We start from the raw sequence: 20,153 nt of genomic DNA, 5'->3' as shown, positions 1-20,153 counted from the left end.
TTTAGTTCATTAGACTTGAATTGATGTGTGATTCATGATTTTGATGTGATTTGAGGCTTCGAGTAAGTTCTTATCGTATTTTAGGACCTGTTGGTATGTTCGAATGGGATTCCCGGGGCCTCGGGTATGATTTGGATCAAGTTCGGCTTCATTTTGGACTTGGTAGGACTGTTGAACCTATGTATCTTGTTTCCTTATTCGCGTTCGCGTGGAGAGGATCGCGAATGCGTAGAGTTATTTGGTGGCTGGTGGAAATTGTTCATCATGTTTGCGAGTTCAGGGACATGTTTGCGAAGGTTGAGGCAGGTTGTTCAACACGGACGCGAGCAAGGTCACGCATTCGCGTAGAAGGGAGGTAAGGCCCAGGGCCGGTAGGTGTTTGCTCTTTGCGGTCGCCAGACCAGGACCGCGATCGCGTAGCTGTAGGGTGTTGAACATCGCGTTCGCGACTAAACTATCGCATTTGCGTAAAAGGTTTTAGCAGCTGGTGTGATTTGTGCTTCGCGAATGCGAGACATCTTCCGCGTTCGCGAATAGGAATGACTGGGTAGACTCTTTTAAATCCCATTTCGAGGGTTAGAGTTATTATATCACATTTTGAGGTAGAGAGCTCGATTTTGGGCGATTTTGAAGGAGATTTTTAAGATTTGGATCAGGATAAGTATTTTTGACTCGCATTTGTTATTATTTCATGATTCCATATTTGTTTTTAGCATGTAATTAGTGAATTAAAGTGAAGAAACGAGGGACTTTTGTAAATCCTTTCTAAAGTAAAAATTGAGGATCTGAAGACCGAATCGAGGTCGAAATTAGATAAAATTGGTATGGTTGAACTCATTATTGAATGGGTGTTTAGAATTTATGAGTTTGACCGGGTTCCGGGGTGCGGGCTTGGGGTTGACTTTTTCGATTGACTTTTTAATTTTGATAAAGATTGAAACTTTATTGTTTGACGTTGTTTCCTACGATATTATTTGTTGATATTATGTTGTTTGTGACTAAATTCGAGTTGTTTGGGGGCCGATACGCGTGGGAAGGGCATGTTGGAGTATTGATTTGTGCGTTTTGAGGTAAGTAACACATCTAAACTTGGATTTGAGGGTATTTAACTCTGAGAATTGCGTTATATGAAAGATAGTGGAGTGACGTACGCGCTAGGTGACGGGCGTGTGTGCGTGCACCGACGTGTTCATGGTTTGGGGGACCTTTAGGCTATTACCGGGCTTGTTTTGCTATCATATCTTCGTATCTCCACGTTTACTTACTTGTTTAATCATTTGAACTATGATTCATGTTAAACATCATGTCTAGGCTAAGTGTTATTTGTTTGAGACTTGATAAGGCTATTCTTGTTGTCTCAGAGCTATATGCTTTATTTGTACACATGTTCTGAGTCATGATGCTATATCCGTGTATGATATCTCTGTCTCTACACTTCTTATTTGATTCCTCATATGTTGTTGATCCCTCTTATGTGTAACACTGTTAAACTAAGCATTTGAGATGTGTTTATCTGAGACATGAACGGTAAATGACTGAGTTTGGGCCATAGAGCCGGTTTGGTATTGATTTTGAGGTGACGCGTACACTAGGCCCATATTGGGCTAAGTTTTATTATTTTGGGGCGACGCGTGCACCAAGCCTCACTATTGGGCTAAATAGTTATAATTAGCGTTCGGGCAGGATCCGCCTCTCCGGAGTCTGATATGCCAGCAGTGGGCGCATGCACAGTATTTTATATACATGTTTTGATGATGTGCAGCTATGCCAGGCACCCGTACAATACTAAGTGTGAGTATTGATAGATTCACCGCAATAGTGTTGATTTACATGTTTACTTAACATGTAGGCATAGAGGTGTACCTTCCACATGCTAGCTATTAAATGAAATGCTTTATCTGTGTTAGGCTTTAACTATCGTACTTGAAAGCATGTCTAAGTTTCTGAAATGTAAACAAGCTGAACATGATATTGAGTACATGAGGTCGGTTGTACTCATACTACACTCTACACTTCATGTGCAGATCCAGGTACATCTGGTCGAGGTGATTTTCAGACTTAAGTTGTTGCCAACTTTTGGGAGACTATGGGATAGCTGCTTTATCGGCTGTGGTCCTTGAATTTCTCTTTAGTTATTTTTATCTTTACTGTTCTATTATTTAGACAGTTATATTAGAGAATTTTACTTGTATCTTGTTATTCGGTAGTGCTCGTGTACTCGTTGACACCAGATTTTGGGGTTGATTGTAGTAGTATTATGGTTATGTTCTCAAATATTTTATGATATTGTTCCGCTGTTGAGTTATCAAACCTTGTTATCCGATTTCGTGATTTTTATGTGACTGTTGGCTTACCTAGCGGGTTGGGTTAAGTGCCATCACGACTAATGAATTTTGGGTCGTGAAAACCTTACTAAACAAAGGATATGATAGACCATATAATAAAGAGACAAATTAAATGTACAAGAATCAATAAAGGGACAACCCAACAATGTCCCACATGTGCACCATATCGTAGGCACATACAAGAGAAATTTGGGACCATGTACGATCAATTGTGCTTGAAACAAAAACCCCCCACATCCCCAAAAGAGATACGACAAAACAAAGATATTCAGTTTTAAAACTCGTGAAACCCTAAACTAGAAATAACAATACAAAAAATAAACCCTAACCAAACCAACCTTGTAATGTAATAAACAACAGAGACCCACTATATTTGAAAAAATGCACATGCAAACACTAAACTATAAAGGTGCAAACAGAAACTCTAAGAGTAATGACAAAAAAACTATACATCATTTTCACTTCCAATACAACACATATATCAGATAATAGTATAAGTAAAGAATTAAAGTTTAAACTAATACTATCAAATAGAGAAAATAACCCTCTTTCTAATTTAAATGGGGTTCTATGGTATTTAGTTGACGGACCAAATAGGTTACGGGTCACTGGTTATTTTAAAGGAGTTTTGGGTCAGTTATTTTCACGTGGCGTTTTAATTGCTGGGGTAGACAAGCATTAAAAATAGGGACAATTGTAGCCACTTTATTAATTGTAAGGCTTTAAATGGGTTGATAGTATAACGAACAAAAATATATTATTTACCAAAGTAGGCCCTTAGAAGATGAAAGTAAATGAAAGTAACAGAAATAAGGATGCTTAGATGGATGTGTGAGCATACTAAGAGAGACAAGATTAGGAATGAAGATATATGTGGCAAGATAGGAGTGGCCTTCGTGGTGGATAAAATATAGAAAGTGAGGCTGAGATAGTTCGGGTATGTGAAGAGGAGGAGCACAGATGCCCCACTTAGGAGGTGTGAGATATTGACAATGATAGGTCTAAAAAGAGGTAGATGTAGACCAAAGAAGAATTTGAGAGAAGTAATTAGATAGGACATGACATATCTTCAGCTTACCGAGGACTAAGATATGAGAGCATGAAGGTCCCACTTAGGAGGTGTGAGATATTGACAATGATAGGTCTAAAAAGAGGTAGATGTAGACTAAAGAAGAATTTGGGAGAAGTAATTAGACAGGACATGACATATCTTCAGCTCACCGAGGACTAAGATATGAGAGCATGAAGGTCGAGGATTAGGGTAGAAGGTTAGTAAGTAATGAGCAAATAGGGTAGAAGGTTTATTAGGTAGTTGAGCGATTCCTCTCTTTTATGTGGGGGAACATGATTCTAGTTTAGAGCACCTTAGCTACTCCGTATGGCTACTAATATTTCTTTTACTTTGGTTAACTTTACTATTTGTTGTCATTACTTTTCTATTCTACAATATTTACATCATTATTTTTTTACTTTTATATTTTTTAAACCTGTTTAAAAAAATACTTTTTTTTGAGTCGAGGGTTTATTGGGAATAACTTTTTTACTCTACAAAAATAGGGGAAAGGTGTAAGGTGTGCTACACCTCACTCTCTCCGGACGCTACTTGTAGGGTCACACCTGATATATTGTTGTTTTTGAAGTATTGAACGGCAGAATTGCCTTGATGAATGGAGAGAAGGTACAAGATCAGGCCTATTAAACCATGAGGAAAAATTCTTTTACAGTTTTAGTGGTGCTACCGTTAGTGAGTGACAGAAACCGGTGGGGTTTATCAAAAGTGCACCACTTTTGCTAAGAAAGAGGACTATTAGTGCCAATATAAAAGAATAAGGACTATTTGGAATCTAAAGATAAAGATAAGGGATCATTTTGCTCCTATATTTAACAAGATGATCCAAACAAGAAAATTCGGTATCATAAATTTGAAGGGATGAGTTTGGAGGATAATCATCGTGTCCAACATTAAATGGGTAGATAATTAAGGATTAGCAATATTGATGCCGAAGGAAATTCAACAGAGTACAACTCATTTGGTGTTCAAAGAATCTTTATTTAACAATATCACGGCCTCTATTCTTTCCAGTTGAGAGCTACAACTTTCTCAAATGAAACCTACAAGAACACTACTTTCTTGCCACTTCTTCTACCCATCGTATCTATCAGGAAAAACCCAAAATCTTGCCTCAAAGTTTATTCTATTGGTGTAATTTCATCTCCATAAAAAAATGGGGAGGCCATCATCAAGATTGCATTTTTTTACCAAAAGGTGTCCCAAATTCTCAAATTTCTTGCTTGGCTTAGCCAATTATGAAAAACCCTTTTTTGCATTTTGTGATGAAATGGTGTCTCAGACTAGGATATTTTCAGTTGGACAAAATAGTGATCCAGTCCCAGATGTGGCAACCATTGATGCAGGTTGTTCAATTAGAAAGCCAATCAGTTTGTGGCCAGGTATGTACCATTCACCTGTGACAAATGCATTGTGGGAAGCAAGATCAAGTATCTTTGAGAGACTTTCAAGTGCCCCAGTTGATCCTTCTCCACCAACTGCAACTGATTTGATTGCTAAGACCCCATCTAAGAGTAGGACTAGTGTTCTTTACAAATTCTCTTCTGATTATGTGCTGAGAGAGCAATATAGGAACCCCTGGAATGAGATTAGGATGGGAAAGTTGCTTGAAGACCTTGATGCTTTGGCTGGAACTATATCCTTCAAGGTACTCTGGCTTTGACCATCTGCTTATTGCATATCTGTTAGAGCTGAGCTCCCATTATCTTTATAGTTAAAACGTCTCGACTTGAATGCTATCAGGATCATGATATCAGGGTACTTAAGACTTGACCATGTTTGTGTTTGGTTTGTCAGTTATGATCACACAAGATTGTTCTTATTATTAGAATTTTGCTGTGCTAGTCATGTACTTCTGAACCAAAGAATTTCCTCTCTTATGAAGTATTGTCCTCATATTCTCTTTCTCTCTTTTCAATCCAGCACTGTTCCAGTAATGATGGTACTACTAGGCCCTTGATACTAGTTACAGCTTCTGTGGACAAGATGCTTCTGAAAAAACCTATTCTTATTGATACTAATCTTACAATAGAGGGCGCTGTTACATGGGTTGGTCGGTCATCTATGGAGATTCAATTGGAAGTGATGCAATCTTCACCGGGTATATTCCCAAAGTCATAGTTCTCTTAGTTCAGAAATTGTGATTTTCGTGGAAAATTGTTCCTGCTTTCATGCAGAGTCATAAGGAAATGACATATCTACTTTCATGTTAATTATTAATAATGATTTAGTGCTATACTATCTCTTTCCTAAGTGGTTATAGGTTAATGCTTTGCTAATGCAAGGGTAATACCACCAATTAGAGTTGAGATTTTCAAACTGCAAATATATGAATATTTGTCATATCGACATAGAGCTTAGCAACGCATCAGCTTGCTTCCAGCAATTGGGTACTAGATTTTCTATATACACCTTGTATGCGGGTTTTATCATTAAATCATTATTAAATTCATAAGTATAAACTAGTAAATAAATTTGAAATATTTAAAATTTTATCTTTGCATCTGAATCAGAAATTTAAGATGATTTTGACCTTGATTGACATGTCTTCTACCTCATAAGTTTCCCTAATTGTAATATTTTCAATTTATCTATTCGTACAATTGTTTCTTCCATTATTGTTTTTTCTTCTTATGCATCTCTCTTCACTAAATCAATTGCTTTAATTGTGTTTCCTCTTAAAGCCCCACATAACTTGATACTTTTCGACACTGCAAGTGCAAACATCGGGTGAAGTCAATTTAGATACATTAGGCTGGGTTGAATCATTTTCAGGATTTTCATATTAGCCACAGTAAAGGGAGTTCCCCATGTATCAGTTTCTTTGTAAACTACTTGATGCCCTTCAGTTCTCTTTCTTCTACTTATGTTAACACTATCCTAGTGCTTATTTAAGGCTGATCCATTAAGGATGTCATATCGTAAAACTTTAGCGAAGACCTCCTTTGGAAACGTTAACGCTATGTGAAAAGGGTGCTGAGACACATTTGCAAAACCACTTGTAATATTATGGTGACAAAGATGGTTTCGCTCTTCTCGTTATCAGCTTTTTTGTAAAGAAAACTCATGAATCAGAAATAAATTCTTAAAGGGACAATGGAAGATGAACTGGTACTAGTTGGTTGATTTTGTTGAGCTACATGGCCAGTTCAGGAAGGGTTGTAATTAACAAACTCCAGAAACAAGGCCAAGCCTGAATGCAAGTGATATAGATTCACTAGAGAACACAGAGGAGATACTTATTGTTCTTGAATATGAGATTGAATTCTGCTCCTTCTTTTCTTTTATATGTTGCATTGGGTTCATATGCTTGCCATATCACTTGTGTCCTGGATGTTTGGGTGCATTTAAGAATACTGCATTTTAAAAGTGAAGCATAAGTGTCAGGGTCTCAGGTCGTGAACAGTTATCTTAAATTTTTGAGCTGTTTTTAATCAACTGTAATTTTAGTGTCAATTTCGTAAACCAATTCATACATGACTGGCCGTCCCTGTGGAATTTTTCCTGTGGAAGAAAATGCTTTTTACTTGTAACTTGTAAGTACTCCCTCCGTTTCAATTTATGTGACACACTTTCTTTATTAGTCCATTCCAATAAGAATAACACAATTATATATTTGAAAATAATTTAACTTTAAACTTTTCATTTTGCTAATTTTACCCTTAATGAGAAGCTTTTGAAGCCGCACAAATTGAAAGCCTCACAAAAACTTTTACCCTTTAAGCTTTTGAAACCACAAGTTTCAAAGTCTTCCTCTTTTTGCCTAGTCAAACTACGTCACATAAATTGTGTTAGATAGTTATGTGTAAATAGTCGTAGTCCTATATGTAGTAGGAGTAGAATATGTCCTACTCCCATATGTAGTAGGAGTAGAATATGTATTATATATATGGCTCATTGTATCGTTGTTAAAAAAAATAGATTTTTCTCCCGTGCATTCTCACATGGTATCAGAGCTTCAGTCATCAGATCTGAAACCCTTGTGCGACCAAACCCCAGAAATTCCAGTCCCATCTGAACAGAAAAGTCAGTCACCGTGCGTCTTTCCGGTTGATGACTCAAGATTGATTTGCGTTATCTCCTCATCGGTAAGTGTTGTGCAAAAACCAACACTACCATCTTGTTCGGAAAAGTCAGGTGACAAAACCCCAGTCAATTGCTCCGGCAGAAAGTCACACGCCTCCACGCACCGCCAGAACTAGGGTTCCAGCGAGCTACAGTAACTTTTCCGGCGCGTGAGCCATTCCGGCCACTTTTTGAAAAAACTTCTTAGGACAACTTACTCGTCTAGTGATTCTGAGCCTACCCATATAAATTACATCAAATTCTGACAACTTTTATTTTTTCCGGCATGAACAGTGATTTCCCGGTGTGAATAGTAATTTCCAGAAAAGTTTATGTTTTCTGGTGGTGTTGTAGAACCTATTTTGTAGTGTGGAATTCGGCTTAGTCTCACTATTTTCTAATTTTTCCGGCGACCTTTTGGCCAACTTTTGTTTATCAGCAACCACTTGGTTTTGTTGCTCAGGGGGAGTCTAGTGGCCTTGTATGTCGAGTGATCAGCTTGCAGATATTTTTACCAAGTCCCTCACTGGTCCTCGTATTAGTTACATATGTAACAAGCTCGGTACATATGATTTGTGTGCACCGGCTTGAGAGGGAGTGTTAGATAGTTATGTGTAAATAGTCCTACTCCTATATGTAGTAGGAGTAGAATATGTCATAGTCCCATATGTAGTAGGAGTAGAATATCTATTATATATAGGGCTCATTGTAGCGTTATTAAAAAAAATAGATTTTTCTCCCATACATTCTCACAAATTGAAACGGAGGGAGTACTAACTTTTGTGTCATTGTTTATCGTTTTAATTGATATCACATTACTATTAAAAGCCATTTGCTTCTTTCTTCATTTTTCATCTAGAGCAATCACCCTCTCTTCTTCTCCTAGTAAGCTAGTAATCTTCTTCCTCTTTTTCTGTTTTCAGGCTTTTTTCGCCCTCTTCTCAAATCTACTCTCTTAGTAGAGTTATTAAAGAATTAAATAAAAAACTGATGATGCCAACAATTATTTTTTGAATTGATTGGAAGAAAATTGAAAGCTAATATTGAGATTGACGTTATCTTGCAGTGGCGTTGTCGAAATTACAATTTACTGATGTTGGATTACTATTTTCATTATTGTATTCTAGAAGCTGAAATTTAGCAAGTATTGTAGCAGTTTTATGCTATAAGTACTTAAGTCATATATTTTTTTTCTTTTTATATTTTCCATAAATTGTACCCTTCACTTCGGAAAGTGTGCAACTCGCTTTTCGCTTAAAACACCACGAGGCTTATCCTTGTTTGTATCTTTCACTTTTAAAAGCTCTGTGGTATTCATAAATAAGAAGGAATTTGTTTCAGTATTCCATTTCTGCTGGAAAATGCAGTAGTGAATTACAGTATTGCAGGCTTACATGCCTTATGATTTTTGAAAATTAAACAAAAAAATTATTTGATAGTGATAGAAGATATTTCTTGGAAAGGCTAGGTTTCTCAGAGTATTTTCTGGGTAAACTTCTGGTTTTGCAAAGGACCGAGTTTTGATAGCTTTCTATGTATTGCCTCTATATTTGGTGGTTATCGTCTCCTATGACATGGAGCATTTTCTTGCAGAAGCATCCAGTACCTCACAGTCATTAGCTCTAACTGCAAACTTCACTTTTGTGGCCCGAGACTCTAAGACTGGAAAATCAGCTCCAATTAATCAGATTTCGCCTGAAACTGAAAAAGAAAAGCTTCTCTGGGAAGAAGCAGAAGAAAGAAACAAAATGAGAAAGATTAAAAAAGGGGAACAAAAGAAGGAAATTCAGGGTGAGGAAGTGAAAGGGCTAAACGAGTTGCTGGCTGAGGGCCGAATCTTTTGTGATATGCCTGCTTTGGCATATAGAGACAGCATTTTAATAATGGATACGTGTCTTCAGAACTCTTTGATTTGCCAGCCACAGCAACGAAACATCCATGGCCGAATTTTTGGAGGATTCTTGATGCGGAGAGCTTTTGAGCTGGCTTATGCAACAGCTTATGCATTTGCAGGCAGTGCACCTTGCTTTGTGGAAGTTGATCATGTTGATTTCTTGAAACCTGTAAGTTTAGCTATTACCTTTTAGCATATAGTCACCCTATTATTCAATCTCAAAAAAATATCGTCACACTATATGTTACCATCTCAAAAAAATTATCGTCACACTATTCCTTACATTTAATTTTTCTTGGATCTAAATTAAAAGGTTGAGCGTAGGATAGATTAAAACAATGATTTTGATTCTAAATACTTCAAACAGTACATTCCCAACAAAGTTCTAGTGATTCAATTTCTGTTTCATTCTAATGGTACCAAAAGTTTGTAGACTGTTCATTCTTTCTCCTCTGAAGGTCCACCTTTTCCTTATGTATGATTTCTAAGTCAATCAAATTGAATACTACCTCCGTTCCATTTTTATGTGGCATTATTACTATTTGGAGAGTTAAACAGGGTCTTCTTTGACCACAATATTGTAATTATTTTGAACTATTCAAAATTTTATGGTTATTATTTTAAATGACTAATTATCATGACTTATAATACTTTTGATGTAATCTCCAAATATGCAAATTTTATTTCAAAAAACTTGAAAATCTTTTTTCCAAATTCTTACACCGGAAATTAATTAGTTTGACCTTCGTATCCAAATCCCTCTACAAGAGTGAGTAGTATATAATGTTTATTAAAGTAATCTTGTACCGAAAACTGTCATTTTCAACCCAATACATAAAGCCACGAAAGAATAGTTTACATCTACATTATCCGAATTAGTTTCGGTCGGCTATATGGTCGTCTAAACTATGAGTGTTTTATGTTTCTGTAGAAATTGTCAAATCTTTCATCCCCAATACAACATCTACCTAGTCGGCTTGACTATAGTCATATTTTGTTATAGGCATAGTATGTGAGTTCTACACCTTTCTTAGTCATTCTTCTTTGCAGAACTACAAAAGTTAAATATAGTCTCACACCTCCATCTTATACCTGCAAAAGCCAATAAGTTTCACCATTAATTTACTTCCATTACATCTAGTAATGCCGAACTAATTCTACACAACTACTTACAATATTTTTGACTAAACATTTTACCTTGCAATAGTTTAATCTTTTTTTTTTTTGTGTGTGTGGGTGTGGGAGGGGGGGGGGGGGGGAGGGGGTTATGTTCCTTGTACTGATAGTATGTCGAGAATGTAGTTAATTTTTCATGAGAAGATATTTATAAAAAGATGTTACATGAAACGATGAAGGCATTGTGAAGTTCCTATAATCAGGATTCAGGATCTGATATTTGGCTTGTATGTGGAAGTTAGATGCTTTATGATCCCACATACTGGGTCTCGTAAGGTATTTAAGGGATTACAAATAGGATACAACGTGATCCCCACTAAGCAAGTGAATATCCGGCAATATTCTCTTGAAATTTGGAAACAGAGTTAAATCATTGATGCATATTGTGTGTGAAAGTAAATTTGAATCACAAATAATATAGGAATTTTTACACTCTGGATCATCTGGTCCAATCTTATAACCAAAACATGCCCATATTTGTAATCCTTACTCGGTTTGCACCCTTTTGTATATATTTTGAAAAACCCTCATTAGCAGCCCCCATTTCCCTTCTCCTTTTAAAACCGTTGACTACCTCCTCTCTCGTCATTTTGTAGTGTTTTCTTTTTCTTGCATCTTGGCAGTACTTCTTAAGAAGTGAACATAGATTATTCTTTTGCACAAATTTCATTCTCTTCCTCCAAGTTTTACACCCAAAAACTTTTAAGTGCATGTATCTATTTTTTTTCAAGATCTTGGCATTAGTAGTTTTTTATTTTAAAAAGGAAAAGTCAGTATGCACTCTCACACTTTGTCACGACTCGAAATCCCAACCGTGGGGCCATGATGGCGCCTAACACCGAATGCCAGGCAAGCCAACATAAACGGATAATATAAAAACAAAAGCAGTAGCTATCTAATAACTGATCAAAGACATAACATAAACCATCCCAAGATTTTGGTGTCACAAGTACATGAGCGTCTAGATCCAAGCTAAATACAAGGTTTGAAAGAAATACATTACTATCCGAAATAAAAGGAAACAATGCAAGAAATAGGAAAATGACTCCAGGGTCTGCGAACGGAATGCAGCTCTACCTCGAATCACTAACTGGTAGCTGCTAAGTACCTCTCGGGACTCCGCTGGTACCAACATCAAAATCTCTTTCCACAACAAAATCACAATTAATCATGGCTTTTCCTTTCGAACAAGCCTCCAAACCAACCTAATCTAGCCAATTATCAATCAAACAATTCAAAACAAGCTTTAGAAACCACCTACGAATGAAAAAGGTTTAATTTTGATCATTTTAAAAAAAGTCAACCCCGGGCCCGGTTGGTCGAAATTCGAGATTCAGACCAAAACCCGATTACCCATTCACCCTCGAGCTTGGTTATGTGATTTGTTTCGAAATCCGACCTCAATTTGAGGGCTAACTCTCAATTTTACAAAATTCCTAAATTCTATCCAAAATCCCTAATTTATACTATGAAATTCGTTTTGATGTTAAAAATTCATGAAAAGTAATTGAAATTGATTAAAAACTAGTTAGAGATGCTTACCAATGAATTTGGAGAGAAAAAGTTCTTCAAAAATCGCCTCTAGAGTGTTTAGGGTTGAGAAATGGTGTAAAATGAGCTAAGTCCCGATTTTTCCCTCTTTTACCCAGCTACAGACGCCGCAATTGCGAACTCTTTTTCGCAATTGCGATACCCGCAAATGCGAGACACTGATCGCAAAAGCGGTCTGTGCATCCGATGCACAAAAGTCACAAATGCGGCAAAACTTTCGCATTTGCGAAGCTGCCCCCAAGGTTGTCAGAGTCGCAAATGCGAGACTCCAGCTGCATTTGCGATTTCCCAGCCTTCGCAAATGCGGTTCCTTCGCAAATGTGAAGTTCCCCGATCCCAGTGCCTTTCGCAAATGTGATCATTTGGCCGCAAAAGCGATGCTCGCAAATGCGAGCCTGACCTCGCAAATGCGAGATCTGCAGGCTTGCACCAGCAACTGCTGAACATCGGCAGTCCCAAAATCGTCTGTAACACCTCCAAAACTCACCCTAGCCCCTCGGGCTCCAAACCGAACATGCACACAGTTGTAATAATATCCTGCAAACTTGCTCGCTACAAATCATCAAAATAACATCAAAAAACAAGAATCGATCATCAAAACTCAAGATTTCAACTTGAAAACTCAATTTTCACAATTTTTCACATAATACGCGGAAATGCGCTCGGGACACCCCGGAGCCAACCAAACGTTCGTACAAGTAAAAAAACGGGAACCTACCGGAATCGTCAAAATACCGATCCGAGGTCGTTAACCAAAAATATTGACCGTGGTCAACTCTAGCCTCATTTTAAATCAAAAATCTCATTTTCTTCAAAATTTTACGTAAAAGTTTTTCGGAAAACGACACGGACCCCGCACGCAAATCAATAAAAACATCAAATGAAGCTATGGGAGGTCTCGGAGCACTGAAATTAAGGCTAGTACTCAAAACAATCTATCGGGTCGTCACACGCCTATTAGTACAAAGTAAGGTTATGTTAGGTATCTTATCTTTTATGTAACAGAACTTTAAGGTACAGTGGGGTTGAATTTTCTTTCACAAATTGGCTGAGGTTTCCCATCAAGATGTAATAACCTTCTTTTTCCTTGCTTCTTCAACCCCTTAATGGAAGTAGGGTGCAAAATGAGAGAGGGAAGCACATCTATTTACTTCTAGTGGTGAGCACCCTCCACTTCCAACCAAGAGGTTGTGAGTTCGAGTCACCCCAAGAGCAAGGTGGGGAGTTCTTGGAGGAAGGGAGCCGATGGTCTATCGGAAACAGCCTCTCTACCCCAGGGTAGGGGTAAGGTCTGCGTACACACTACCCTCCCTAAACCCCACTAGTGGGATTATACTGGGTTGTTGTTGTTGTTGTTGTTGTTTGTTCCTTGGGTTTAAATACAAGTGAACTGGAAATAGTCCATTGATTTTCTTCTAACCTCATTTCTTACCCTTTTAATGAGTATCTTTTGAGAAAACAAGGTAAAATGTTCGGTTTTTTATGGCTGATGAATAACGATAGACGACAATTTAATTGACTTTTTTTTTTTAGAAAAACCATTTGATTATAAAGATAATGTTAGTGGTCAAACCTATCCATTCATTCAATGAGAAAGTTTTTTTTAAGGATAATTAAGTAGTTTGATTCAAGGTGATCACTGTTATAAGATAATGTAAGTGGTCAAACCGTAGGGTAACCATGAGAGAAAGAAAAAGAATTTTGCAATTGCATCATTCATTCCTTTTCTTGACAGTAATAGAATCATGGTTGGCAAAGAGGAACTAGAAATTGCAGTACTACAAAATATTTAGTTTTAGTCTATATAATATTTGAAGTCATTTAGTGAATTATTTTTTATTTTTATGTTCTTGACAGAACTCCAACTTTTTCTTCAAACAATATGTAGCAATTTGTATCAACACTGTATAATAATGTATAACAGTGTATAAACACCTCTAATACGCTATTATACATGTTTATACAAGGTTATATATTGTTTTAAAATAAGTATATAATATTGTATAATAATATATAAAGATGTATAAACACTGTTGCAAAATAATGTTGGCTATGCCGGTGAAAATTGAAAAAGGTGGCTATGTGGGTGCAATACCCTGTGTTGTACTGTAAATTTTAAAGAACTCCCAATGGTATACCACGTGATCCTATTAACCGAGTGAACACCTAGCATCATCCTCTGGGAATTGGTAATTCGAGTTGATGCATATGTCGAGCTGTGAAGTAGCGGCACCCTCTGATTTTTTGGAGACACAAAAGGTTTAATGCTTTATGGGATTGAGCATCTATCAATTCAGTTAACTCTGCACTGCTACTGAGATGTAATGTCTGAAGAGATTAAATAAAATTGTAAAAATTTTGATGTACCTAGAATACATGATATTCCTTGTGATATCAAACTGTAGCTTTTATATTTAAATAAGTGAATCTCCAACATTGAGGATTTCTTTTTTTCTTGGTTAGATGCTTGAGAAAGTACTATATTTAGATGTGCTAAAGTTTCTGCTACAACTAATAGACCATTTTAGAAGTAGTTTAATTGTGTTAACAGCCACTTTGAAGTGGAAGTAAAGAAGGCATTCAGTAGGGTTCTGACCAATCTTTTACAATCTCTAGTGTGTATGTGGCTGTTTGCTTGCAGCCTAGCTGTGATCGCCTCACCTTTATTGGTAATATTCAGACTTGAATAACTACCCAAAGATCCATCAAAATTAAGGAAAAGCAATGGGATGGTGTGTTTTTTATTACAGACCATTCATTATAGCAAACCCTCAATGGAATATGTTTCATGCTAAGTTTCTGCACTTGAGTATAATTATGTTGATGAGATTTAACTCTTAATCTGCTGATGCAGGTCGATGTGGGAAATTTTCTCCGCCTCAAATCATGTGTTTTGTACACAGAACTAGAGAATTTGGGTAGGCCTCTGATTAATGTAGAAGTGATAGCTCATGTTATGCGGCCGGAGTTGCGTTCTAGTGAGGTGAGCATTGGCACTCTATAGAATAACATATCGCTGTATTGATATTATTGATAATAGTGCCTTATGTGGATCATCTAAAGTTTATTAATCTTTATTTTGTAGTTTATTTGAACTATCAACTTTTTTCATGCATGTAACTAGTTCTTACGTGAGAAAATGCTTGTTCTCATCATTGAGTATTCCTTCAAAATAGTCATCATTGCGTACGACATTTCGTGTTTATCCATCAATTCTTGTTGTTAGCAAATCTAGTCTTATTTTTGATGAGTAAATCTGGTCTTATTAACTCTTCTACTTTCTGACAAGACGGATCTGGTATTTATTCCATCAAAAACCAAATGAAACCTCCCTTTTGACTCACTTGTGAGGAAATTTTGGTCTATTGTTTTTCAGTCTATCAACTTAAAGGTTTAGGCGTTTAGCTAATCTTGTCTGCTAATGCCTTAAGTTTGTTTTTTGGTTATATGATTAGAAGAAGTGTTTAACCGATGTATTAAATATGTTTGGGAGAAACATGTATTTTCTTTGTTAGAGTGTCCCACATTGGTTGAGGAAATGCGTTGGTCTTCTTATATGGTATTGGACAATCCTCACCTCAAAAGCTAGCATTTGAGGTTGATATGAGCCCAAGGTCCATTTTCTTAATATGATATTAGAGCTAGTCTGATTCTTATTGCTGTGTTTCCCGGTGTTGGACACCCATGTTATGTTATGTATACTCCAATTGGAATTAGGAGATGTTGGAGTATCTCACATGTTAAGGGAATGGACTTTGTCTCATATAGTTTTGGACAATTCTCACCTCATGAACTAGCTTTTGGGTACAGTTAGACTCGAGGTCTATTTTCTTAACATCTTAATTATTGATTAAATGGTAACAACCAAATCAACACTAAACTGTGGGCCTTCATGGCTTTAGCTTAGTGGTAAGAGCCTAGAGCTTAATGTGTGGGTTAGGTGCATGTCATGAGTTCAAACTTCGCCACAAACAAAAGCCCGGTATTTGAGTGGAGAAGGATAAAGGGGAGAGCTTGGTATCCAATGATTTTCAAAACGTGACCCAATTGGTCCTTGAGGATTTCTCGGTTATCAAAAAGAATTAACACTAAAGTGTGTTTGGTATGGCAAAAGTTATTTTCCATGAAAAATACTTTCTTAGAAAATATTCCGGTGTTTGGTTAGTGGATAGAAATATTTCTCGAAAACAATATATATAAAAGGTTAGTAATAATATTTGCAGATTGGAGAGAGTTTTTTTATGAAGTAGCAAATCAGAGAGTGTTTTGATGAAAATTCTGAAACTTAAAGATTAATAGTAATGTTTAGGTGTTAGTTGGAGCAAATAATATGATTTTATAAGTCAATTTAGTTATAAGAAAAATGACGTCCGCCCTTAAGCGAGGGAAGTCAGTTTTCCCCTTTTAATGGAAAATAATTTCTTTGGAAAGCATTTTCTTTTGACCTAGTATGAGAAAATGACTTCTTTATGGAAAACATTTTCTTGGTAATGACTTCCGGCATGCCAAATACACTTGCTAAAGACAGATAGGATGCTAGAAAAGGGCGCATTTCAAGGTCAAGTGAGTGGTTCTGTGTTGATTTGTCGTCTTATTCTCCATGTTTCCATTCTTTATAAACTAAGAAAAGTGCATATCTACTGCAGAAACTTCCATTCAGTATATTGCTCAAACACTTGGAGTAGTGATGCTTTTCTTTTTCAGGTTTCAAACAATTTCTATTTCACTTTCACTGTCCAACAAGATTCACTGAAAAATGGTAAGCGGATTAGGAATGTCGTCCCTGGTACAGAGGAAGAAGCACGGCGTGTGATTGAACGTATGGATGCTGAAAAGTCATGAAGTTTTAGTTCTTGAATAGCATCATTTGGCAGATAGATTCTGAGGAAAAGCAAGACAATGTCTGAGGACACTACTTGATTTTGAGTTCCAAACTAGAAGCACAGCAAAGATGCCTCCAGTTATTTAAAGCAACCACAAAAGCTATTTATTTTTTAAAATGCTTTGTCAATAACCAGTTAGATTGCAGGTACAGAGAGCTTAGAAAGCCATCCTTTTGCTTTCGTATTAACAAGGCTCTTAGAAATGTACTAGATGAAGATTGCCCGTGCTATTGCACAGGCCCAACATATTAAGCATTCTGCTTGTTTTTTTTCTTCTAAGCGTTCCATCTATAGATAAGAAATTGGACTAGTAGGCTTTTCGATACAGCATGCAAAATGGTAGGATGGTACAACATATGCAAAAGAGGACATAAAAAGAATTTACAGTCAACCATAAGTAGCGATTACAATCAGGTATATTGATGCAATACCCATAGAATATAGAAAATGTGCATCTTCAAGCAAAGCAACCCGTCAAGAGTAAGCATACAAAAACTTTTGTATGGTTCTAACTTACCATGAAAAACTCAGGGGAGGAAGGATAGAGGCATCATATTGAGAAGTTCTCTCTGAGAAGTATACTTATTTTTGGGAGAAGAACCTGGATTCATTTTTCATGCAGCAGAACTTACCTCACGTCTACACGTCCTCCGGAGGAGTAAAATCATCATTGTATTTTCAAGTAATCCCTTTTGTCAAAGTAAAGTGAAGGTTTACACTCTATGGCATGACATCTGTAAAACTACAGTCTATCACATTTAGAATTCTGGGCATTAATCTGGAATACTTGAATAAATTATACGTCTCAACGATAAGATTACACAATTCGGGTATGACAAATGATATGTTTTGAAATATCATCTAATCACTGGCTAAACTTTAATAACTCAAGCCTTCTGATATAGTATCCAACATGTACATAATTCAAACACCTGCTCTTGCACTAATCATTCAATATGGCCATAAAAATTCAGCAAACAACATGTCACGACCCCAAAATTCCACCTTAGGTAGTCATGACGGCACCGAGTCTCTAAGACTAGGTAAGCCTAACACGCATCGAGAACTTAACAGAATTAACGAATAAGATATAAAATTAAACTGATAATTATCATAATAAACCAATACGGATCAACAGGTACATAATTCCAAAAACCGGTGGAACTGAGTCATAAGCTCTAAAGAAATACTCTAGAAATCTCTAAGTATAACACTGTTTGGTATGAAGATAAACAGTAGTAAAGGCAATAACAGAAGCTGACTCCGAGGCCTGCGAGCATCAAACAAGTATACCTTGAAGTCTCCGAAATATCCGGGTCAACTCACTAGCATCCGGCACGAGCAGAAGTACTTGGATCTATACAAAAATATGCAGAAGCGTAGCATAAGTACACCACAACGGTACCCGGTAAGTATCAAGCCTAATCTTGGAAGAGTAGTGACGAGATCTGGTCAAGATACCTACTCGACATAAAAACATGTGCAAAATATTAATATAATCCAACAACAGGGAAATAAAGGCAATAAGTGACAATAAAGCAATTTATCAACACAAGGCTAACAACGAAAATAAAAGCAATAAATGACAACAAAGAGTGTACATGTGATAAAGACAACAAGTAACCAACTACAATCAAAATGAGAATGGAATGAGGTAAGGAAAGCAAAACAATAACAGTTCAAACCAACAAGCCTTTCCAACATAGAATGTACAAAAATATCATACCGAGGTACCACACCTCATATTCATATTTCACAAGTCATAATCAAAATCTTCCTTATATCGCCGCGTACGCCTTGCATTTATTTTAAAACTATTTTTTTTGAAATAGCTACACATGTTTTAGCTCCCTTATCTCATCGCGTGGCTTCAAGTAATTCCCTTACTAGCAACACGCATATAAATTCTAACTTATCTCGTCACATGCACATCAATACCCACCCTTTTACCACCGTATGCGCATCAATATCACAACACAATAGTCAACTCACACCACATGTACCCATATGCTACAACATTGCCAAAATCAACAATATCAATGTCACCACAACACATAGCCCACGGCTCAACCACAATATGTACAAGAATCTCAATAATAATAAAATGAATGAAAAATAACTCAGCAAGGAAAGGTATTTAATAACCAACAATTTCAACCACAAATGTATTAATAGCTCTCAACAACTATCACTTCAATAACTCAACAATGAAGGTATTTCCATGAAATAGCAACTTCAAATTCTAATGCATAACATAAGCTTAACATTGAAAGAAGTAGCATGAAATAACAATAACGACTAAATGCATGAGAATAACTCAACAATGAAAAGAATAGCATGTAACAACTACTACTAATAAATGCGTATAAGAGTAACCTTGACAATGAAAACTAGAACACGTACTAACAATTTTATTTAAAACATGTAAGGATAAACTTGACAACGAAAGATAGAACAAATAATAATAACTTCAATTATATGCTTATAAGTAACCTAAGAGTTAAAATCGGTCAATTTTCACATATAAGCTCGTGCACTCACTCATCACCTCATGTACACGTCTTTTACATATTTCAAATAGTACAATCAACCTAATACTAAGGGGTAGTTCCCCTCCCCCCTCTCCCCCCCACAAAGTTAGGCAAGATACTTATCTCAACTAGGCAAAATCAACACTCAAAAATGGCTTTTCCCTTAAATTTTGCCTCCGCACGGCTCAAATCTAACCAAAAATGACTTAATATCATCAAACAATGCAAGAGAAATTAATTATAATTAATAAAGCTATGATATTTACACAATTCCTCAAAAGTCTAACCCCCGGGCCCGCCCGGTGAAAACCCGATTCCAAGGATAGATGTCGGCTACCCATAACCCCATAAGTCCATATATGCGTTTGTTTTCAAATCCGAGTCCAATTCGACTCTCAAATCCCAAATTTTTATTTTTCAAAATATAAAAAATTTTCCCAAAATTTTTCTTATATTCTCCAGAATTTAATGTTAAATTTCTTATATAATTATGTAATATAATTGAAAATCACTTACCCAATAGTTGTAGGTGAAAATGCCTCCTCACATTCGCCTCCTACCGAGTCTAGGGTTCTACAATATGAAAAATGAGACTAAATCCCATCTTCCCAACCCTTTTGTTTAGGCGCAGAAGTCGCA

General features: G+C 36.5%; 1 protein-coding gene across 1 annotated transcript; it reads left to right on the top strand.

Annotated features, from left to right (window-relative positions):
• Window positions 1–4,321: 4,321 nt before the first annotated feature.
• Window positions 4,322–17,256, top strand: LOC104098386 (acyl-coenzyme A thioesterase 2, chloroplastic-like). The gene is made up of 5 exons (XM_009605105.4): window positions 4,322–5,062; window positions 5,338–5,515; window positions 9,073–9,542; window positions 14,955–15,083; window positions 16,805–17,256. The coding sequence occupies exons 1-5, from the start codon at window positions 4,571–4,573 to the stop codon at window positions 16,940–16,942; spliced, it is 1,407 nt and encodes a 468-aa protein (XP_009603400.1). The 5' UTR covers window positions 4,322–4,570; the 3' UTR covers window positions 16,943–17,256.
• Window positions 17,257–20,153: the final 2,897 nt, after the last annotated feature.

The sequence above is a fragment of the Nicotiana tomentosiformis genome, chromosome 6 (assembly GCF_000390325.3).
Source record: "Nicotiana tomentosiformis chromosome 6, ASM39032v3, whole genome shotgun sequence".
Lineage (NCBI taxonomy): Eukaryota > Viridiplantae > Streptophyta > Magnoliopsida > Solanales > Solanaceae > Nicotiana > Nicotiana tomentosiformis.
Note: the sequence above shows the minus strand (reverse complement) of the source record. Positions and strands in the feature narration are given on the sequence as shown.